We start from the raw sequence: 24,925 nt of genomic DNA, 5'->3' as shown, positions 1-24,925 counted from the left end.
GTGAATTGGGGCAGAATTTTGAGGAGGACCCTCAAAATTTCGGAGCAAGCAAGGTTGTCGTGTCTTGAACCACGTTGCAGTTGTTAGTTCATCCAAAATAAAATCATTTTTTTTCAAAATATATATACTTACATTACATTTACTGAATCATGCATAAACATCATTTGCATCACCGTCATTTAGCAATGCTACCCCAATGATACGTAACGTCAGGAGCCAAGAGATATGAACTAACCTTCCCCCTCTACAGAACTCACGATTTCTCTTTGGATGCAGGAACTCAAATCGCAATGGAAAATGCATTCACTCTTCAAAGTCGAAAACCTCGAAACAATCACTCAACTCACAAAGGTCTACTATCGACACCTAACATTCCCCAGCAGTCATGATATCACAACCGCCTATCAGCTAAGAAAATTACTACTATTTGCTCCTTTACATTCCTGCACTGCATAAGGCTACTTTCCGCCTTCCGAGGTTAAGCTCTACCTCCATCATCACCTGCATAAGGCTACTTATCTGCCTTTCGAGACTAAGCTCTGTCTCCATCTGCATTCTTGCATAAGGCTACTTATCTGCCTTTCGAGGTTAAACTCTACCTCTATCCTGCATAAGGCTACTTATCTACCTTCCGAGGTTAAGCCCTACCTCCATCCTGCATAAGGCTATCTTCTGTCTTCCGAGACTAAGCTCTGTCTCCGTCCTGCATCCTGCATAAGGCTACTTATCTGCCTTTCGAGACTAAGCACTGTCTCCATCTGCATTTTGCATAAGGCTACTTTTCTGCCTTCCGAGGTTAAGCTCTACCTCCATCCTGCATAAGGCTATCTTCTGCCTTTCGAGGTTAAGCTCTACCTCCATCTGCATTTTGCATAAGGCTACTTTTCTGCCTTTCAAGGTTTAGCTCTACCTCCATCCTGCATAAGGCTATCTTCTTCCTTTCGAGGTTAAACTCTACCTCCATCTGCATTTTGCATAAGGCTACTTTTCTACCTTTCAAGGTTAAGCTCTACCTCCATCCTGCATAAGGCTACTTATCTGCCTTTCGAGACTAAGCTCTGTCTCCATCTGCTTTTTTTGCATAAGGCTATATTCTGCCTTTTGAGGTTAAGCTCTACCTCCATCCTGCATAAGGCTACTTACCTGCCTTCCTAGACTAAGTTATGTCTCCACCTGCATCGGCTGAAATATCGCCACCTGAATTTTAAATTCACACTTTGGCTGAAATATTGCCACCCTTCGCATTCATTCGGCTAAAATATCGCCACCCGCATTTAAATTCTCGTTTTGGCTGAAATATCGTCACCTGCATTTAAATTTTTTGCTTTGGCTGAAAGATCGCCACCCTTTGCATTCATTTGTCTGAAAGATTGCCACCTTTTCATGGGCTGAAAGATCGCCAACTTATTCAAAGGCGTCATAGTTCGGAGGCACCACTTGCATAGCCCGAGAACACCATTTCATAGCCTGCGAATCTTTATTTTTATGCTCTTCATTGCCCAGGACGTCCTAGTCTGAGGACGTCATCCTAACCGCCCGAAGACAACATTCATGGTCCTATGGGAACTTGCATCATGTTTTAATTATGCACAATATGCGCCGCATTGCTCATTTGCAGGTACACTGACTGGCCCACAGCCGCCTCAGCAGGAGCGATCCCGCTCCGGTTCTCCGCAATCTATTCGACTCCAAACACCTTTTGAATCTGACCATCGCGTCCGTCTTTCCGAATCTCCATCGACACATTCCGTCAATGGTTCCTGAACTACATGTGGCCTGATTCCTATAAAACCAGGGATATGTAGGCAGCTCAGAAATCAAAGCGCGGTCAAAATTCTTTTTCAATCACCGTTTCCGGTCAAAATTGGCCATCTTGTCTTTACCCGACAACTCTTTCGTCCTCCTCGGGTAAAGAGGAGCAGCTGTTGATACCCAATTTTTTCCTATGTATTTTATACCCAAAATATTTTCAAAATAGCATATATGTGCATATATAAGCACACCCAAGAGTTTTGGTATTTTTTTTGATTTCTAAACCAATTTACTGCCTATTTTAATACCACAAAAATCCAAAATCATTCCCAAAATTATCATTTTTGACGAATAACTTATTTCATTCTCATATTTACACCAAAATATAATTAATGTGATTTTTGCATATTTTTACAAATTTATTCGGAATTTCTAAAGCATAATTGCATGAAATTGCAATTATGGCCTATTTTTATAATTAACTGTGTTTTATAATTATAAAATTGTTCCAGATATTTTTGGATTAATATTTATATATTATTAATTAGTTCTGTGTTTTAATTTATTTTAAAATCATTTTTAGCTATTTTATTAATTAAAAGGGGAAAATGGCTATTTAAAAGCTGGCCCCTTTTATTTCAATTCTAGCCCAAATTGACCCCAATTTTTAAACCCAATTAGACGACCCAATTCCCATTTAACCCGACCCAAACCCAATTAATCTAACCCGCCTGCTTCCCATCTTTAAATCCTGGTCATTGATTGTTTTAATCAACAGCCCTCGTTCTTTCTTTCCTTTTTAATTTCGCCCCAACCCCTAACCCTAATCATTTCTCCAAAGTAGCCGCCCCCGAATTCTCTCATCCTCTCAAATGCTCTCTAACACTCGAAACCCTAGCCGCCTCTGTCGTCGTCTCCGACTAGTTCTCATCAGAGTCCATGCTTTTCTTAGATCTGTAACAGATCTGTGTTATACTCGATGTTTTAATGCTTTCCCTCAATTTTCCTTCTCAAAATTAGTCTGTTCAAAATTAGGGTTTTCAAAAATCCTAAAACGATTCTTCTTCTTTTCCTTTCTATGAATCTGTGTGTCCGTGACATATCTTATGTGTTTTCGTTTGTTCTTATGATTTGCCGGTAATACGCATGTATCTCTATCTTTACTCCGTTATTACTTCTACTGGTTTCTACAAGTGTGATTTACATGTTTACCTTTCATGTCCTCTTACTGATTCTCCTACTAAGATTGTTTGCCTTTAATGGATTCATTTGGTTTCTAACTTGCATCTTTTACTGAAGTTCTATGGCATCTCTTTTCTCTTCTGACTTCACTTGAGTTCTGAGCTTTCTCTTAGGCTTGTCCTTTGCAATTTTGTTACTCTACTGCTTCTAACTTGCTACGTGTGTTTTGTATTTCCTCAGGGAACCCTGAAAGAGTTCCCTAGGCTTATTGTAAGGGCTTGCCTTCTCCTTTTTGTGTCCTACTCGGACTAAAGCCCTGTGTTTGTGATTTTTGCAAGCTTTTGGTTCTAGGGCTCTACTCTGGAAACCCTAGGCTCTCAAACTCATATTGAGTTTATAAATTGAGCTAAAATTTGCTTTTAGCTCGGGGTTTTGAACTCGTCTATGCCGATCTTTCTTTCTTGCTTGATACTAGTATGCTTATATACGAGGGTCTTTTCTCTTCTGGATTGATTCTATTAATTTGTGATTGATTTCAATCTCCATTTACCAAGGCTCGATTGATTTGCTACTAATTTTTACAACTTAACCCCTTCCCCTTTTTTTTGGCTTAGTTCATTCAAAGACTTTTAAAATTTCTGGCTATTTGATTACTGTATTTTCCTTATTCTCTCAAAACCGTGTACTGTGGGTTCCTTGCCTTAAATAGACTATATGAACTTACCCCTATTATGCTACTCTGAAAAGGTTTTCATTATTTTCCTTTCCTTAATTACTCATTCCCGTTTGAAATCAAATCCCTTTGACTAAGGGAGATTCTGTTTGATTGGCAAAAAGTTTATTTCCTTGCCTTTTTTTTACTCGTTTTTGCACTATAAAAAGGGACAACCTTTTCAACTCTAGACGGCTGGCTCTAGAACAGTTCTTTCTGCATCTTGGCAATACACTTCATACCTCAGAAAATTATAAATACTTCTTTTTCAATACTGAATAACAGTTCCCTCTACTACTGCTTTATCTACTACTACTTAGCACTCTGCTCCATTCTCTCCTATTGTTTGAATATTCTGGAGTTCCTCTGAACTCCCAAGTGCTTGCTGAGGTTTTCGAGTTGCTCCTGTTAACTGTCTGGCTGTTTACTTGCTGTTGTTTCTCTGTTGTGCTGGAATTGCAACTGGTATGTGTTTCTAGTTAAATAACCCTCTCCAAATATGTGTGTTCATTTCTCTTCTTCTAAACATTCTTCACTATGTGCTTATGTCCTGTAACTGTGGCATGTTCTATTCTTTCTTCTATATCCTTGCATCGTCAGTCTGCTATGCTTTCTTATATTTTCCTTAATGTCAGTGTATGCTTTTTGTATGAACCTTCCCTCTATTCCCTTTTGCATGCTAGTACTGTTCTGGACCATGGCAGCATCTTATGTTACTATCCATGATCCATAACTAGACTCTCTTGAGTCTCTACTCAAATGCTTTCCCATTCCCTCTCCCCTTTATGTGTTGAGCTTTAACTTGGGTCTGGTAGTGTCCTAATCACCACTCAAACCCTAAGTTTGACTCCCCAGAGTCTGCTCTTATTTGTTTAACCTAAGCAGGGGGTCAGGGGGTGTGCCAGCCTATGCCATGGCTGGATATGACCTCCCTCTGCTATGTTTCTTCTCTCACTTTGCACTCATTCCTAGTTTCCTAAGTTCTACCCCCTTTTGGTAAGCCATGCTTTGGGACCCTGGAGTTCCCTCTGAACTTGGATGCCTGAAGGCTGGTAATTCCACACTTGCACTATTTTGTTATGACTGTGTCCAGAGTGTAAGCATTGCCTGGGGCTCCTGGAGGCTCCCTGGAACTTTGAAACACTCTGAACAAGAGAAGGCCTTGGAATCTGGAATCCGGATTTGGTGAAACACATGTTATCGGATATTAAGATTGAATTAGGCTGCTCAGATCTAGCTGTAGGTTGTGATGTATTTTTGTTTACTTTCTTTCCCTGATTTTGTAATAACTTTGTAAAAGGAACTCGGGAAAATATTAGTAAAGGGTGTGGGAGGAGTTTACTTTATTGCTAAAGGGTAGATACCATGCCTATAGGACCAATGCTGTTATTTAATCACTTAGATATCATGCCTATAGGTTCACGCTTTAAATCATCTAGAGATCATGTCTATAAGTTTCGCATTCTTTTTCATTCAATCTTTTAGAAATCATGTTTATAGGATTTAATGTTCAACCATGTTGCAAATCATTAGAAATCCTGCCTATAGGACCTACTAATCAACTAATTGCATATAGAAATCATGCCTATAGGGAATGCATGAAATGTTAGGCAAACCGTAGGGTAATCAAATACTTATTTCCTTAACATTTAAAAACAGTAACGAGTCTTAAAAATCAAGATATAGATATCCTTCCTATAGGGTTTCAGACTCGCCTAAATTTACGTAAGTGATAACCAGGCCATTGGCTTTTTCAAACAAAGCTCGTCCAAACTTGTCTGCAATTTTCCTAAACTTGCATTTTCTTTTTCTTTTTGAAACTTTTTCAACTCTCTGCCTGAATTTTTATTCGTCTCATGAAGCTCTCTTTCAAAACAGGTTTCAAACTCACTCTTCTTTTAAAAGCATTCTTACTTCTGAAAACTCTACTTTACAATTTCACCGTACTTCTACTTTCTGCTGATTTTTCAAGTCATCTCTGAATTCCTGCAATTTTCTAGCTTCTGTCTTAAACTCTTACGCATTAGGTGCTTAATCAGTAACTTGTTTAAAATACCTCAACTGCTGACAATTGGATCCGGGCTGCCTAATGTAGACTTTTTATCCAACTCTACGTGTTGAACCAATCTGTCCGCTGTTTAATTTTTTAAAGACCAAATCAGTACACGCAAGACATGCAAAACTAGTTACTATGTGATTTATGGGGATTATATGAGCCTTTTGTGTGTTTGTTTCATTCCCTATTCATTTGCTATTTGTTTTGATTGACGCCCTAAAATTTTATCCTTTAAACTCCATAAAGGCCACATCCCTCTCTTCCCTCTTAGGATTAGAAGTCCTAATACCCCAGGACTGATAGGTCGGGACGGGTATTAGCATGCAATAAGTAAACGAGACTAAACACGCTTTAATACCTTAATGGGGTGGGAAGGGTAGAATATGGATATGATGACCGGTGCGCTAATATCTTGTGTGAGAATGATTGTTGGGTATTGCACCAAGGTGATCCATATTGTATTTAAACCTAGGATCTTTTTCTTTATTTATATGATGTGATGTATTCTTAAAAGTAATGTTTTCTTCAATCAATCTTTTCTTTCCAAAACCACTTATGTCTTTTTTTCTCTCTTTTCTTTCAAAACTTTCAACTTATTAGTATGCCTTGTCTGTTTGCTTCTACTCTTCTTAAAGTCACAACTAAGCATAGCCGGAAACCACACTAGTGGATCTTGAGGGGTGCCTGACACCTTTTCCTCGAGATAATCTCAAGCCCTTACCCGAACTCTGGTTTTTCTTTCAAAATTTTCTTCTTTTTCTTTTAAAGTGTCCAAATGCACTATAATCATTAGGTGGCGACTCTTCAAACTCCATGACCCAATTCCTCAAAAGGGAATAAGAGTTGTTTTGTCCATAATGTCGTAAAACCCGATTTCACCTTAGAAAAAGGGGGCGTCGACATATACCACCATTCTGCAGCAGTCAGTCATTGTTTCCACTGAGTTGGCCTATTAGCAGTCATACACCTGAGATAGTTCTCCAGACACCTATTTACCCTTTTAGTTTGGCCATCACTCTGAGGGTGATAGGCAGTGCTGTAAGTAAGCTGGGTCCCTAGGAGTTTAAATAAGGCTTGCCAAAAGTGGCTTAGGAATACCTTATCTCTGCCTGTCACTATAGACTCTGGAATACCATATAAGAAATGTATTTTCTTCCAAAACACTTCAGCTACAGATACTGCTGTGTAAGGGTGAGTAAGTGCTATGAAGTGTGTATACTTTGTCAATCTATCAACCACTACAAGGATAACTTCTTTGTTCTTAGATTTGGGCAACCCTTCTATGAAGTCCATACTAATGTAGCTCCAAGACTGGTTAGGGATTGGTAGGGGCTGTAGCAACCCAGGGTAGGCCATGTGATCATCTTTGCTCTTGAGGCAAACATCACAACTAGACACATGATTAATAACCATCTGTTTCATCCCAGGCGAATAAAATATTTGTGATAGTCTTTTGAGAGTTCCAAGATGCCTTGAGTGTCCACCTACAGGAGAATCATAAAAGCTGGATATCAACTGAGTTCTGAGCTCATCATTGGCACCAATATAAATTTTCCCTTTCTTCTTGAGTATGCTGGCAGTGTAGTGCCATATGTTGGGTCCTTGTTGAGTCACAACTATTTGGCTAATGATTTCTGTAGCTTTAGGGACCCTTTCATAGCTGTGTGTTATTTCTTGCACCCATGTAGGAACTGATATACTGATGGCCTGCAATGCTCCTTAGAGTTGGTTCCTTTGAACTTCTGAATCTTCCTGCTGTTTAGAAAGGGCATCAGCTACCATATTTTCAGTTCCTTTCTTATACTACACCTCATAGTCCAACCCAAGCAATTTGGTCAGTCCCTTTTGCTGTATAGCAGTAGTCACCCTTTGTTCTAGGAGGTATTTCAAGCCGTGATGGTCAGTTCTCACTACAAAATATTTGTACTGCAAATAATGTCTCCACCTTTCCATTGCATTTAGCAGAGCCATATACTTCTTTTCATAAATAGATTTACCTCTGTGTCTTGGAGCCAAGACCTTGCTAAAGTAAGCTATTGGTATACCTTCCTGCATCAGTACATCCCCAATGCCCATTTGGCTAGCATCAGTCTCTACTATGAACTCTTTGTTGTAGTTAGGTAGTGCCATCACAGGTATAGAAGTCATAGCCCTCTTCAACTTTTCAAAGGCTAAGTCTGCTTCCTCATTCCACTTAAAGTCTTCCTTTCTTAATAAGTCACTCAAGGGTCTATAAATGATGCCATAGTTGGCAACATATTTCCTATAATACCCCGTTAATCCCAAGAATCCCCTCAAAGCTCTCACGGAGTTGGGCTTAGGCCACTCAACCATGGCCTTGATTTTGGAAGGATCAGTTGATACTCCTTCTACATTTATAATATGTCCCAAATATTCAACTTTGGACTGACCAAAAGAACACTTAGACCTTTTAGCAAATAAGTCGTGTTTCCTTAAAGTATCAAAAACTACACTCAAATGAATTGCATGTTCCCTCTCAGATAAGCTATATATAAGTATGTCATAAAAAAAACTAATATAATTTTTTGAAGGAAAGGTTAAAAAACCTGATTCATCAAGGCTTGGAAGGTGGCTGATCATAGGCCATAATTACATATTTTAGTCGCTTATTACACTCAAATTTACTTCACTTTTAATCTCTAGTGTCTTGCACTAATTGTGTGTTTTATGTCTTGTAGATTCCGAGCTATATAGATATTATGGAAAGAATTCAAGTGATTTGAAGCTTTGAAGTCTGAGTAAAAGCTCAAGGAATTAAGCCGGGATTGTATTCGGGGATCAACGGATGATAGAGCAACAAAACAAAGAATCGAGTAGGCATATTACACATTGTCTAGTAAAATGTACATAACACTTGTCTCAGAAATTCATTTGGGCTCCACAATATATGGTTGGAAATCTAACTCAAAGGGCTACAACTTTCATGTTTTACGTTTTTCAAAATTCCAAATGGAATATGGTGAAAACGCGGTTAAAACCACAATCGTGGACCTGACGCGGCCTGAAACAGTATACTTGCTAAATACCGCGCCCGGGCCGCGGTTGTCCAGGCCTAAAACCTTGTCTTTTTTTGCGTTGGAGAAGGTATAATTGTTTGGTCCCGGCCCTACTTGGTATATATACATGGAAAAACGGTATTTTGAACGGAAGAGACCAATATTTGACACAGATTCGACCTAAGGAGGTAGAGACACAATAGGAGCAATGCGGCGAATTCTTCAACGCGTTTTTCCTTCCTCTTCCTATTTTTTGTTGTTGGTTATGACTTTTAGTATTGTAGTTTTACATACTATTATGAATAACTAATTTGTTATCTATGGTTTTGATAGATAAATTTTTATTATGTTTTTATATAATTGAGCCATTGGATTTCTCTACTTGTTCAACTACGTGTTTATTGTTGTTGATTAAATGACCATCGATTGACTGTGCCTATTTATTATGTGTTGCTTGAGAAAGGATACATATTTAGGTGGTTGTTGAATAACATCACTCCTAACATATGTAAGAAATCAATACAGTGGGTTTAAAGGTAGGTTTAAAAATAACAAAGCCTTGACGTACTCATAATGAGCGGTTAGATAAAGCCAACTTGTGTAGCTCAAAAGAATATGTCTAGTAAATTGTTGTAGTTGGTCGAGAGAGAATTACGGCACCTAAAGTGCTCACGATCAGTAGAGAATACATTGGTAAAATTGTAGGGAACATAGCTAGAAGGATTCTGACAATTGGAGAAATCATAACTCTAGACCTCCTTAATTTAGTCTCCAACCCTTTGTCTCGTTAGTTGATAATTTTACTGTTTTCTAGTATTTGCTAGTTAATTAGTTAGAAATATAAATCTCAATCTTTATAATTTAGAAAATTGTTCAAACTTGTCTTTTTAGTGATATTAAACAGATATAGCTAAGCCTTAGTTCTCTGTGAGATTCGACTTCGGACTTTTAGATCGGATTATATTTGTAGCGACCGCTTATCCTTTTTAGGACTAGAGTTGGGCGTGATCAAATTTTGGCGCCGTTGTTGGGGAACTAACGGTGTAGTTGTAGCTGTATATATTGCTAGGGTTCAAGTTTGAACTTTTATTTTGTTTTGTTTTTTTGTATTTTTTTATAACTGTTGATTTGAGAAACATGAAATCTTGGAATTATGGGAATTTAGGTGTAGATAATTCTACTATTGATCCTCATACATATTGTGAAGGAAACCACCTGTATCCAAATTATTAAAATATTTCCGCGAGTGAGTTATGTGCACCAACTCAATCTTATTTGTGGAATGTGTGTGATGTGTGTGGTGGTAACAATGGTCACTTTAATGTTTGTGATTATATTTCTTATCTTCCCCTAACCCCTTAATATGATGGTTCTACCTTTTCTTGTGAAGTTAATAGGAACAAAGAACCTGGGGATGCATACCTGAAGGAGATCAAAGATGTGTTAAAGTGTCTTCTAAAATAAAATAATGAAAAATAATTGCAGACAGAAAGGCAAGAGGAAACTATTCACAAGTTGGAGGCTCAATTGAGTCAAATGATTGGAGCTTTTAATACTCAACAAGCCAATATTAATGATAGTAGCCAAGAAGAGCATGAATTTGAGGTGTTAATTGGGGAGGTAAGAGTATAACATCAACAACCTAGCCAACTACAATTTGAGGATGTCAATGTTGAAGAAGTGAGACTAGAGTCCGCCAATGACATTGAGGATACAAATTTTGTTGACTCTAGTATCATTGATGTTGAGGATGCTGAAAGTCCTGAAGTTCATGTGTGTAAGCGCATTGGTCCTCACTCCAAACATTTTTCTATATTGTGCTTGGATGACAATATGGAAATAGAGTCATCCGAGCTGATTGAGAAGTCAAGGAATGAGGAACAAGGTGCCTACATTCTGGAATTTTTCTTGCCAGAAAGATAGGACTACATCCCTCATCTAAAAGCCAAGAAGTTTAGAATAGTACAATGGTTGCTTGGGTCAATTAGATTTGTTCCTCCACCCCTGGAGCATAGTCGAAAACCTGATGCCAAATTGGGGGTTCAATTAATAAGCTCGAGGTGGAGGCAAAAAGTGATTCGCGACGTTAAATCAAGCACTTGTTGGGAGGAAACCCAACTTTATTGCTTTCTTTTATTTATTATTTATTTTTTTAATTGTATTATTTTTGTAGTGTTAATTTTTTATTTTATAGGATCATGGAAAGCAAAGGTATGGGAAGGATGCAACAGCAAACCAAATGGTTGGAACTAAGTGTGAGGTACCCGCACAAAGGACCAAGCTTGCGAGAAGTCTGAGTACCCCATGAGCTGTTAGTTCTTCGGCCTTTGGCCTACTAGGGAGTCTCTTTTACCCTTTTATTAATTATGGTGTGCATTGAGGACAATGCACAATTTTAAGTGTGGGGTGAGGAGATTGTTTGGGTGACTTTCTATGCTATTTTAGTTGTGTTAGTTTAATTGAATAATTTTTTTAAAATAGAAAAGATAGGACTTTTCCCTACGATGGATCTATTATACAATTTTCTTGAGGGATTTAAGTCTAAAAATAAAATAAAAAGATTTTCTTTTGTTAGTTAGTGTAGCAATTCCCCCTTGGTTTTTCTTTGTGACGCGGTTCTTTTTCAAGAGTTTTATTTGAACCAGGTGTAGTTAGTTTTATTTTGGGAGTAGGAGACATTGTGTTGTGCTTTGAATTGAAACAATATCTCTTGACTTGGTTATGCCTTGAGAATAGTGAGTACTTTGGTTATGACGCTTAGACTTAGTTTTTGACTCTTGTAGAAGTACCTTAAATTGTATGATCTTAACTTTGCTTAACTGCTTTGACTAGAGTGTCTATGAATCCAATCATGAGTGAGTTATGTGCCATGTGTGTGTAAGGTTTTGCGTTATTCAGTGCATTGCATTTGATGCCTAGAACTTGCCCTCTGTCTTTGCAAAGCAAAATAGTAGTGTTGTTCAGTCTTGGAAGATGTTTCCTTGTTGAGCCAGATATGTATATTTTACCCACCTAATTATTATGTATCGTAGTTAACCCCTTTGAGCCTGTAATCTTGTTTCTTTGGCAACCACAGTACAAGTCTTATCCATTTATTTGAATTAACCATCTATTTGAACCTTCTAACCTCTCATGAGCATTTGAATTGTGATAATTTATGTAAAAGTTAAAGTGTGGGGTGGTTGGTTTGGCTTTTGAGTGGAACTAATGAAATCAGGAGAAAGGTGCACTGTTTTGAACAAGTAAGAGCCACTTGAATTGAAAAAAATATAGTTGTATTGCTGTGAAAAAAAAAGTATTTCTTTAATAAGTGGTGACTCTTGTTGTAAATGTGCTTAAAGAAGTATGGGGTAATATACATTGATGTGAATGTGGAGTTCGGTTTGACATAAGTATGGGGTTTGAATGTTAAAGTATATGTATTAAAGTGCTTAGGGAGGTGTAGTCGCTCTTATATCTAAATGTATCATACCCGTCCCGTAGCCTACATTACAACCAAATAAAGTCCTAATTGATCCTAGATTGAATGAGCTCGATTAGTGGAGTAGTACACTACGGGCAAGCTTATGGTGCATCTTTTGTTGCATATGAATGTTATTTCTGAGAGTGAGTGAATTCTTTCTATCTTTAGTTCCTAAGCGTTCTTAAATTTTATTGTGTGGAACTACTCTCTTTAGTTGTGTGAGGGAACTTGATTCATGAAGGAAAGGTAATGTCAGTGACCTCTATGATAGAGTAAGTGGGTGAGTTGTGAATAATGTGTGGTACTTGTGAGTCAAATCTTGAGGTGAAGATTTTGTATTTAGTCTATTTTAAATACTCTTAGTGTGATGAGTTAGGAGAATTGTTTAAAAAGGTCGTGTCTATAAAAAAGTGTAGTTTGATTGCTCGAGGACGAGTAATGGTTTAAGTGTGGGGTGTTGATGATAGACCATAATTACGTATTTTAGTCGCTTATTACACTCAAATTTACTTCACTTTGATTGAGTTTGAGCTTTAATCGCTAGTGTCTTGCACTAATTGTGTGTTTTATGCCTTGTAGGATGATTCCGAGCTATGTAGAATGAAATCAAGTGATTTGGATCTTTGAAGTCTGAGTAAAAGCCCACGGAATTAAGCCGGGATCGTATTCGGGGATCAACGGATGATAGAGCAACAAAACGAAGAATCGAATAGGTATATTGTACACTGTCTAGTAAAATGCACATAACCTTTTGCTTAGAACTCCATTTAGGCTACACAACAAATGGTTGGAAAGCTAACTCAAAGAACTACAACTTTCTTGTTTTATGTTTTTCCAAATTCCAAACGGAACATGGCAAAAAATGCAGTAGAAACCGCGACCACGGACCTAACGTGGCCTGAAACAGTATACTTGCCAAATACCGCACCCGTACCGTGCCCGGGTCGCGGCCGCGGCCATCCAGGCCTAAAAACTTGCCCTTTTTCGCGTAGTATAAGGTAATTATTTGGGCCCGACCCTACTTGGTATATATACATGAAAAAACGGTATTTGGAGGGGAAGAGACCAATTTTTGACACAGATTCGACCTAAGGAGGCAGAGACACAATATGAGCAAGGTGGGGAATTCTTCAACGAGTTTTTCCTTCCTCTTCCTATTTTTCGTTGTTGGTTATGACTTTTAGTATTGTAGTTTTACATACTATTATGAATAAATAATTTGTTATCTAGGGTTTTGATAAAACCTTTTGTAGGATAAATTTTTGTTATATTTTTATATAATTGAGCCGTTGGATTTCTCTACTTGTTCAACTACGTGTTTATTATTATTGATTGAATGGCCATCGATTGACTGTGCCTATTTATTATGTGTTGCTTGAGAAAGGATACATATTTAGGTGGTTGTTAAACAACATCACTCCTAACGTATGTGAGAAATCAATACAGCGGGTTTAAAGGTAAGTTTAGAAATAACAAAGCCTTGACGTGGTCATAATGAGTGGTTAGATAAAGCCAACTAGTGTAGTTCGAAAGAATATGTCTAGTAAATTATTGTAGTTGCTCGATAGAGAATTACGGCACCTAAAGTGCCCAGGATCAGTAGAGAATACATTGACAAAATTTTAGGGAACATAGCTATAAGGATTCCGACAATTGGAGAAACCATAACTCTAGACCTCCTTAATTTAGTCTTCAACCCTTTGTCTCATTAGTTGATAATTTTACCGTTTTCTAGTATTTGCTAGTTAATTTGTTAGAAATATAAATCTCAATCTTTATAATTTAGAAAATTGTTCAAACTTGCCTTTTTAGTGATATTAAACAGATATATCTAAGCCTTAGTTCTCTAAGGGATTCGACTCCAGATTTTTAGACCGGATTATATTTGCAGCGACTGCTTATTCATTTTAGGACTAGAGTTGGGCGTGATCAGTGGCTGGGGCATTTGTTAGCCCAAATGGCATCACCTTGAACTCATAGTGGCCCATGTGAATTCTAAATGCTGTCTTGTACACATCCTCCACCTTCAGTCAAATCTGATGGTAACCGACCCTCAAATCTACTTTGGAAAACATCACAGACCCACTCAGCTCATCAAATAGATCATCCACAATGGTTATTAGGTATTTATCCTTTATTGTAATGTCATTCAGTCCCCTATAGTCTACACAAAACCTCCAAGTTCCATCTTTCTTCTTTACAAGTAAGGCTGGTGAAGAGAAGGGTGATTGTCTATGCTGTATGATGCCATTAGTAAGCATCTCCTTGACCTATCTTTCTAATTCATCCTTCTGGTAATAGTTGTATCTATAGGGTCTCAAACTGACTGGCATAGCCCCAGGTTTCAAGGGTATGGTGTGGTCCAAAGTCCTAACCGGGGGCAAGGCTTTAGGCTTAGAAAATACATCTGAGTATTGTTGCAGTACCTCCTCAATAGCCTCTCCAATTGGGTCTTGCTCTTCTGCCTTTACAGCACTCATCATGAACATGTGAGCTATTAGAGCCTGACCTTTCCTTAGCATTTTGCCCATTGTTCCACTGGTGATCATAGTCAACTTCCCTTCCTCAGTAATGCCCTGCAATACTAGCTTGTTGCCCTTCTTTACAATGGTAACACACATTTTGTCATGTCGAATTTGGTTGGATTATGCTTCTTCATCCAGTCATTTCCCATCACCATGTCACAACCCCCAAGTGGAATAATCAGTAAGTTCTCTTGGAAGGGCATGCCTTGCATTTTTCATTGATATCTCGTACAAATCGGAGTGTACATAATATAGTTTCCATCAGCTACTGTCACTCTCACTGGTGAACAGGGTTGGGCTTGATACCCTGGCTCCTTAACTATGGTAGCATCAATGAAACTGTGAGTACTCCCAGAATCAATCAATATTGTTAGTTTCTTGTTCCCTATGGTACCCCGCACCAGTATGGTATTGACTCCTTTTTTATCACCTGATAGGGCATTCAAACATACTGCCTCTATGACCTCTTGTTCCACTTCTCCTTCAATGATCAACCCTGCAGAGCTTTGTTCTTCCTCTATCTCGCCAGTTTCAGTAGGAACCTTTGTTGTCCCTATCATGCTATTCAGTTGCTTCTTCTTGCATTGATGGACTTGAGTATACTTCTCACCACATTTGTAACACAAATGGTTACTCTTCATATACTCATATACCTCAGGACTAAGCCTGAATGAATTTGGCTTAACTACAGTTGCAGCAGGAGCTTTGGTACTACTAGGGTTGCCAGTTATTAGAGAGGTTTTGGTTACTACTTTAGTACACTTGATAGCAGCTTCTATAGCCTTCTCCTACAACCTAGCTTGTTCCACAGCAAATCGTAGAGTTGTAGGTTTGAATAGCTTCACCCCAAACCTAATCTCTTCCTTTAGAGCCCCAATGAAACTAGATATGAAGTGTGACTCATCCAAGTTAGGATTCCTTATCAGCATTTGGGCTTTCAAGTCCTCAAAATTACCCAGAAATTCATTCACTATCCCAGTTTGGCTTAACTTGTTGAATTCCTCTACTATGTCTCCCATTAATTCCTCCCCAAATCTAATCAGCAATTCTTCTTTGAATTCAGCCCAGCTTACTTCACCTTTATTTAGTACTAAGGAGTCATACCAAATATCTGACAATCCATTCAAATAGAGAGCAGTTGCTTCCACCTTCAAGTTATCTGGAGTTCTATACAAATTGAAGTACCTCTCACACTTCTTAATCCATTCTTTAGGCTCATGACCTTCAAAGTAAGGTAGCTCCCATTTAGGCGCAGGAGCTTGTACTGCTGGAGGTCGATGCTTCCTTCACTACAAGAAAAAGCCTTCTCAGCGACCAACATTTAGGGACGAATTAATAATCTGTGATGACCCAAAATGTCATATTTAAATTAAATAACCATCTCGGTATTTTTAAGACCTTGAAAAGCGGTATCAATAATTCTTCGACTTGCGTGCGCAGTCCGTATAATTTTCCGGAAGGTTTTTATGTGAAAAATGGACTAAATTGTGAACTAGAGCTTTAAAACTCAACTAAGTTGACTTTGGTCAACATTTTGAGCAAACGAACCCGGATAAAAGTTTTGACCATTCCGGTAGTTCTGTATCGTGCTTTGGGACTTGGTCATATGCCCGAAAGCAAATCTGGAGGTCCCCAGATCAAATTATCGCCATTTAACAGAATCTAGAAATCTAAGGCTAAAGATTTCTTAAGTTTGACCAGAGAGTTGACTTTTTGATATCGGGGTCGGAATCTAGTTCTAAAAATTTTTATAGCTTCGTTATGTCATTTTATGACTTGTGTGCAAAATTTGAAGTCAATCGGACTTGATTTGATAGGTTTTTGCATCAAATATAGAAGTTGGACGTTTTTAGTTTCATTAGGCTTGAATTGGGATGTGATTCACGATTTTTGCATTATTTGATGCGATTTGAGGTTTCGACTAAGTCCGCATCATGTTTTAGGACTTGTTGGTGTATTTTGTTGAAGTCCCGAGGGCCTCGGGTGGATTTCGGAAGGTCAACGGGCAGAAAAAGCTGCTGAAATTCTCTTTGGGAAGCTGCTGTTTTTTTACAGTACCGTGAACAGTACCCCATGAACGGTACCGTGAACAGTACCCTATGAATATTACCCCCCGTGTACAGTACCATGTACAGCACCCCGTGAACAGTACCCGAACGCGCGAACAGTGCCCCCGACATTTTCTGGGCAGATTCTTAATTTCTGAAAATGGGACTTTCCATTTTTGTCAATTGGAGCTCGGGAAGAGGCGATTTTCGGGATATTTTCAGAGAAAACAACGGGGTAAGTGTTCTTAACTTAATTTTGGTTAGATTACCCGAATCTATTACTAGTTTTGATACTAAATCTGTGAATTTAGTTGGAAGAGTTTGAAAACTCTCTCGGATAGATTTGAGGATTTGAGGGTCGAAATGTTATCGAAATTTAGTAATTTTGGTATGGTTAGACTCGTGGGTAGATGAGGTTTCATATTCCGTAATTTTTGTCGGGTTCCGAGACGTGGGCCCCACGGGCAAATTTATAGTGCAATTTCGGATTTTAATGGAAAATGTAGAATTTCATATGGAATTAATTCCTATAATTTTTATTGACTGAATCTAATTGTTTATGACTAGATTTGAGAATTTCGGGCACGAATTCGCGAGGCAAAGACTTGTTGGAGTTTTGAATTGGTTGCAAAGCGAGGTAAGTGTTTGGTCTAACCTTAGCTTGAGGGATTAGGAGTTGTGTCTTATTGTTACATGTTAATTGTGGAGTACGACGTATAGGCATGGTGACGAGTATCTATACGTTGGTGTCAAGCATGCCCGTGAGTCTTATACTTTGATTAACCTGACTCCGTTTTGTAGTGTATATGCTCTATATGATAATTTCTATTGAGGAATATGACTTGTGGAAGTATTATTGTTTTGATGTTGTTCCCTTGCCGGGATATTATTGTTTTGATGTTGTTCCCTTGCCGGGATGTTATTGTTTTGATGTTGTTTCCCTTGCTGGGATTTGATTGTTGTGCTATTGTTCCCTTGCCGGGATTGAATTGTTGAACATTATAGAGCATTGACTCAAATTGTGATATTTTTTATTTTCCCTTGCCCAAATTGCTTTGTGATTGTTGCTTGGGTGAGGAAGAGCGATAAAGCACAAAGGGTGATGCCGTGCACATTTATATTATTCATATGGTGAGGAAAGAGTGTTAAAGCACGAAGGGTGATGCCGTGCATATTTATATTATTCATATGGTGAGGAAAAAGTGTTAAAGCACGAAGGGTGATGCCGTGCCGTACGATGTACAATTCTGTGCCGATTATATTGATTTTATGGTGAGGATGAGAGTAAAAGCACGAAAGGTGATGCCGTACAGATTATATTGATTCTTATGGTGAGGACGAGAGTAAAAGCACGAAGGGTGATGCCGTGCACTTGTCCTTTATTTTCCTGATTCTTGTTGATAATTGAATTATGGCTTTCCTTATATTCCTTTATTGGTTTCTTGTTAATACATGATATTATTGACTTCCTTGCCTGGATTGCTTTGTGAATGTTGCTTGGTGAGGAAGAGTGTAAAGCACGAAGGGTAATGTTGTGTATGGTGAGAAAGAGTGTAAAACACGAAGGGTGATGCCGTGTATGGTGAGGACGAGAGTAAAAGCACGAAGGGTGGTGTCGTGCACTTTCTATTTGCTGTGTTTATTTGTTATTAACATTTCAAGTGTATTAACTGTTTAGAGTCATTTACTGTGTTGTGATCCCTTGGGTTGTAAGCCATATTGTTTTCAATATCTCGCCGCATTTATATAAAGCTTTCAATACTTACATTTTCAACAATTGTACTTTAATTAAAAAGGGTATTTTCTTTATTCAAACGATTTCTAAAAATAACTTCATCTTTTCTTGTTTATTTTCTAATTGGGTTGGAAGTTGTACTCTACTTTATATTAGGTAAATGAGGCTCTTTGAACATTTTTAATTGTATTGGGTTATGAACCCTATGAATTGAGTAACATGAGAATGTTGTTGCGAAATGTGGGACAGAGACATGTGGGCACAAGGTGTCGGGAAAAATATGATGATTTTTATTAATGACAGGTTATGATATAGGCACGAGGTACCAGGGAAAATATTATGGTTTTATTTAATAACACGTGAGTTGTCCGTGCGGTTGCGATATAAATATGGGCACGAGAGGTCGTGAAAAATATGAAAGTGGGTTGAGACCTATATTAATTATGATTATGAAATGAGGCGTCACAAAGTGACCTTTACTCGAAAGAATTATATTCGAAAGATGCTTATTTGAAAGAGATTTATTTGAAGGAAATATATTCAAAAGATATTTATTGAAAAGCATATTATCTTAAAGATTATTACTTGAAGGATTTATATGTGAAAGATTTATATTTGAAGGACTTGATTAGATGATTGCACTTGTATTTATTAATTGTTGAGAAACATTTATGGTATTCTTGTTACCTGTTTTTTATATAACTGCTTGATCATTGTTGCCATCATCGGTATCTGCTTCGTATTATTTTTGTACGCTATATTGCACAGGTTTATTTGGTAGTCTAGTCCTAGCCTCGTCACTACTTCGCCGAGGTTAGGCTAGACACTTACCAACACATGGGGTCGGTTGCGCTGGTTCTACACTTCTGTACATTTTTGTGTACAGATCCAGGTATTTGATCGATAGTAGCTATTCGTTGCGGTGGAGACTCAAGGTAAACCTGCTGCAACATTCATAGTCCTCAGAGTCACCTTCAATTGTACTTATTTCCATTTGTTCCCTTTGTTTCGGAATAGTGATGTAATTATGTTGTATGACTACTCTTAGAAAGGCTTATGACTTGTACTACCGGTTTTGGGAATTGTAAATTGTCTAGAGAAATTTCATTTTAAGTTAATAAATAACAATGTTATTTCAGTAAATTTTAGGCTTACCTAGTTTAAAGACTAGGTGCCATCACGACTCCTTCAGAGGGATTTTTGGGTTGTGACATAATCACGTCTCTAAAAGTTTATGTATTGGAACGACATTATATTGTGGTCCTTAATTTTGTATTCTATTGCGAAGGTACTAAATCTAGTCCCTAAAGAAATTAGTAACTGGTCCCAAATGATATTAATAGTGGCAACATGGGCGATGAGCGGGAGAAGTGCTGCCAAATATAATATTAAAATATTAAAAAAATATTATTTTCTAAAAAATAGGCGCCAAAACTAATATCCTAAAATTAAAATTTTCAAAAAATTAAAAGAAACTCTGTTTTCCCAAAACAAAACTCCCAGCTCAGCCCTAGTTTCTAAACATCCACACATATGTTGTCTGCCTAGATCTCTATTCACAGCTCAAGATCTGTGTTTTTTCAAAGTAAAGGTTGCGAATTTGTTGATTTGTGAATCGCAGGTCTACCTAGTTTTCAACCTCGCTCGTTTGTGAATCCCAGGTATGCCTCCTCTTCTGAGTTGCTCTGTTTCTTCCCTAAGTTGGAATTTGCTTTATTGCTTCGTTTTATTCAACTTCTTCTTCTTCCTCTTCTTCTTCTTCTTCTTCTACTTCTTCTTCTTCTTCTTCTTCTTCTTCTTCTTCTTCTTCTTCTTCTTCTTCTTCTCTAACATTAAATTTGATTTCTCTGAAGTGTATTCAAGTTTGTAGCATGTGTCTGAATATTATGTTTCATACAAAGTGAATATCGAAAAAGCAAATTATTTCATGAATGGCAGATTTAATTTTATGTTATGAGTGTTGAGATTTAATTTTTATGTATTCGATGAAGGAACAACAGATAGACCATATGGCCATTGTTTAGTTACAAGTATAAGCAAATACCCATAAAAAGTAATTCAAAAAGATTCAGCCAAAAAAAGCAATGAAATCACGAGTTAAGGCTTTTATTAAGCTCGTTAATTGCAATTACATTATCCCGACTCGTTATACACTTGATGTAGATCTGAAGGATGTTGCTAGTGTCGATGTTCTTCAGTTTCGTGATAAGAAGGTTACTGCTGCTAAGAAAGCTATAGCTCGGCTTGAGGAAAGGTTTAAGACTGGGAAATATTGTTGGTTTTTACTAAGCTTAGGTTCTAATCTCTTGATTTTTACTTTAAAATTGAGGTTTTGTCTCTGTTATTGAAGAGATCAACAGGAAATATTGTTATTATTATCTAATAGTAGTAGTTAATGTGAGCTTGTTTTGTCTTTGAACAATTTCTTAAAATAAAGAATATCCACATTTTCTTTTTAAAAAAAGTATTGTTACTCCTATTGAAATTTTTATTTTACCTCTGAAAAGATTTAAAGTAAATGCATTTATATCGTAAGAAATTTTAGCAGTGTATTCACAAATATATTTCTTCCATATAACTAATCTAGGGAAATATGAGTGTGTCTATAAGAAGAAAGAAATAGCAGGGAACATGATTATGATACATGTTAAGAACTCAGGGAAATTCACTAACAAGCAGTCTTTTTAGTTGCAAGCGATATTTTGGATGATCTTTTGTCGTAAACTATATTGTTTGCACTTTTTTGGATGTAAGTACTTACTTTGATCTCGGGGCGGGCCAGAAGGAACCATGTATACATGTTTTAGGAACTAGCATCTTAATTACAAGTTAATTTATAATCTTTTATTTATCTTAGTGCTAACTGATTGTACATTGCAATTCATTAACCGGAAAAAGGAGCCTAATCTCCTAGTGCGACCTTAGAGTTCAACACATAGTTATGTGCATTTGATCATAATAAGTATTGTGTATCTTAGTATTTTTCTTATCCTTTATCTTTTTTAATCTAATTTTTATCTACTCTCCAAGGTTATGGCACCTAGTAAGCAATGGATGCAACTTGTTGATAATCGACTCGATGAAGCCTACTTAGTCGGCTCGATGAAGCCTACTCAATGGTGCGGCAAACCTTGTATGTTAGTAGTTGAAGTAAAATCAACATATGAAAACAGAAATGTTCTTTTCTAGAAAAGATAGCACCTCCAAACTGGTAAGTCAATCCTTCTAATTTCAAATTCAAAAAGATGTGGTTTTGCAAAGTTACTTGGTGAGGGATGTCCATACTTCTTACTTATGCGAAAGCTAGGGAGTCTCAGAAAGGACATTACTGCTAGCAACAGAAAGAGGTATTTGGCAAGGTTGATGCAAAAATAAGCAAAGCACTGGATGAACTGTTAGTAGTAGAGCAGACGTCTGTCTTACACAAGCTGAAAAAGATAAAAGACTGAATCTGAAATTGAACTGCCAAGGAAATTAGTATTAAAAATAGAGCTGCCTACAAAAGTAGATTGTTTCATCTGGGCTGCACTTTTTCTGAAGCTTGTATGACTCAGGACCTTTGCAAAAGGAATATGCAACCAATAAACAGATACTACAACATCTCTATGCTTGGTCTTTCTCTTGTTCAATGAAATACTTGCTTACAATATGTATGAAGGTTTGGGTTTGTATCATTTTTTGTACTATCACTATTATTCAAGTCCATCTGAATGTGTAGTCCCAAAGATATTGTTTTGTTATTTATGTCATATTCATCATGTTCCAGAAGATTTGCCATTTATGTTATGAAAGATCCCAAATAATATGTATTTTGAAGATTTTATCAAATGGAGTTTTCCATCGTCTTTCTCTCTAGCTGTACTTTCATGCAACAATAACTAACAATATGGAGCAGCTTATCAAATTTAGTGCTTGCATATTAGTTTGAACAGTGCATTATTTTTCCACATCAGAAAATTTCTATGATCAGATTTGAACAGTGCATTATTTATCCTGTAATGCATTAACTCAATGGATATTTTGATTACTGTAGGATAAATTTGAGAGTGTTGACATGATTGATCATCATGATCATATATTGGGATGGATGAAAGAGTTATGGAACAAATGGAGAGGACACTTGCATGCCAAATATGTGAAGGATAAGCCAATCTATCAGGCTCTTAAGAATCTTCCAAAGGGAGTGGGCAAGAAAGAATGGGAGTGGTTAGTAAATGAACATTTTTCTTCAGAAAGTTTTCAGGTATGCCCAGTAATTTAATATTCTATTTTGCCAAAACATCTGTAGTTTGATTCCCCTCCCTAGCACCATATATCCTTTTTCTGCTATACCTAGAATTAAACCTAAGTATACTATTTAAGTTTATTATAATAATTATATTTAAGCTTATTGTTTCACAAAGGCGAGAAGCAACAAGAATGCAGCAATCTAATCTAAGTTGAAAATGCTTCATCATATTGGTAGCAAACCTATTCGAGAGATAATTTATCAAAATGTATTATCATAAAATCTCTATTTTTTTAAAGAAAATATTTACGAGGTGTCTTTTGACATGTTTGCCTTTGATATGAAGGGCGAAAAAGATGGCAATCCACCAAATTTGGCAATAATTTTCTTAGAGACTCGTAATTAAAATAACAAGTTTGTTGAACCTAAAGCAATTGAAAAACATGTATGTTCGGTAAATTAAATATGTAAGTTAATTAAAATGATATGGATTCTGGTATAAAATATTTCTTCGTATGTTTTGTAAGCTCAGATTGAAGAAATGGTTCAATCGGATATGTCTCTACCTAGCATAGAGATAGTAGAAAAATATTGTGGACCTCAAACTCGTAGCCATGTATTTGGATTTGGGGGCGGAGTAACGGCGAAAGACTTGAAAGGTGGCACTTCTTCAAAGGTTAAAGTACTGTCCGCGCTGCGTTCAACTAGAGAGGAAAATAAATCTTTGAGTAAGGAAAACAAATCCTTACATGATCGCTTGTCTACCTTAGAAGATGAGATGAAAGAAATGAAGAAAATAAAGGAATTCTTTGCTGGTCAACAATCACATGTCTCGCCTACGACAATGCTCGCTTCAACTGAATGATCACTATTTTTTTCTACTGATTAAGTTAGTAACCATATACCCTGCTTTTTAATTTTTTTTGTTGATTTTTATAGTCATTTCTGTCTTATTGCTATCTCTGTTGCATCCATGAATTTATATTCCTTCAAATTAAAACTATGGGCAGACGCACTCAGCTGGTACAAATAGAAAGGCTCGTCCACGGAGTAATGACACTAGCGAGTAAACTACGAGTTTTATACTCATGTTTATCTGTCATGTTTGGTGGAGGAAAATTCCCTTCAAACTCCCCAAATAATGGTTCCTTTTTTGTAGCAGATGCTCTTAGGAACTTAGGAAGAATATTAACTCATATGTAAGTTGATGCAGAATTAATACTATTCTAAATAAATTTTAAACATTAAAAAGAGAGAGGAGAAAAGAACCTGTATTCTGTGGTACTATATATGCTTAGGCAAAGTAAATTGCACTGTGCTTAAGGATATTTCTGAATTAACTTTGCCATGTTTTGTGACTCTGAAACTGATTCTCATTTATAGTAGTATTAACTAGACCAACTATGTTGAAAATACTATTCTAAAAGAATTTGGAGTGGGGAAGCTCTTCACCTTCTTACATAAAGATAAGTAAGACAAGAGGAATAGATGAATAATCTCGTAAAGTTCAAAGCAAATTTGCAATTCCTTGCAGCAAAGTAACTGGCACAAAACTTTCCGGCAAATACCAGAGGTCTTGTTCTTATAGTTTTTGTAAGTTGATCAAGTGTTTATGAATTGCAACTTATTTTACAAAGGAGTAATAGTTATGAAAACTAAAAGAGGTTGACTGGATTTTGCTATTCCTTTCATATCCTTCCAGTAACTCGAAGTTCTGGTTGACTCGAAGTAACTCGAGGTTGACTGAGAGGAGAATTGTTCTGGTTCCACTATCTTAAGAGGCAAAACTAGAGTTATTTAGAATGTTTGCCACCATAAGATATCTAGAGAAAAACTAAGACACATCATGCCTCAGAATCCTTCCCTACAAGTGTCTATAACAGTAATATAATCAAGAAAATATTTTTGAAGTGCAATTACTTTGTCTTGTAAGCATAAACTTTAGTTGCACCAGGTGAACATGATAATCTTACATGTAATCGTCATAGAAAACATACCTGAAGCGGAATTCATGATCTTGAAGCGGAAGCGTTAATTCAAAACTGGTTTCTCGCCCCTTGCCCTAATTTTATGTTACCGCCGCCTTTTGAGATGGAAGAGAGAATACAAATACGATAACCCTAATGGGTGGGGAGAGGACCAATTTATAGAGGTTCTCACTTAATCTGGTACGTCCATCAAGTAACCAATCAGACGGATGATATTTG

General features: G+C 37.1%; 1 protein-coding gene across 3 annotated transcripts; it reads left to right on the top strand.

Annotated features, from left to right (window-relative positions):
- Positions 1 to 20,012: 20,012 nt before the first annotated feature.
- On the top strand, positions 20,013 to 23,807 carry LOC107822610 (uncharacterized). Of its 3 annotated transcripts, XM_016649161.2 has the most exons (5): positions 20,013 to 20,151; positions 21,521 to 21,701; positions 22,524 to 22,733; positions 23,251 to 23,607; positions 23,729 to 23,807. In XM_016649161.2, the coding sequence occupies exons 2-4, from the start codon at positions 21,654 to 21,656 to the stop codon at positions 23,581 to 23,583; spliced, it is 591 nt and encodes a 196-aa protein (XP_016504647.1). In that variant the 5' UTR covers positions 20,013 to 20,151; positions 21,521 to 21,653; the 3' UTR covers positions 23,584 to 23,607; positions 23,729 to 23,807. The 3 variants fall into 3 exon arrangements, with proteins under 3 accessions (XP_016504647.1, XP_016504639.1, XP_016504654.1); XM_016649153.2 differs by lacking the exon at positions 23,729 to 23,807 and having other exon boundaries at positions 23,251 to 23,668; XM_016649168.2 differs by lacking the exons at positions 20,013 to 20,151; positions 21,521 to 21,701; positions 23,729 to 23,807 and adding an exon at positions 21,986 to 22,148 and having other exon boundaries at positions 23,251 to 23,668.
- Positions 23,808 to 24,925: the final 1,118 nt, after the last annotated feature.

The sequence above is a fragment of the Nicotiana tabacum genome, chromosome 18 (genome assembly GCF_000715075.1).
Source record: "Nicotiana tabacum cultivar K326 chromosome 18, ASM71507v2, whole genome shotgun sequence".
Lineage (NCBI taxonomy): Eukaryota > Viridiplantae > Streptophyta > Magnoliopsida > Solanales > Solanaceae > Nicotiana > Nicotiana tabacum.
Note: the sequence above shows the minus strand (reverse complement) of the source record. Positions and strands in the feature narration are given on the sequence as shown.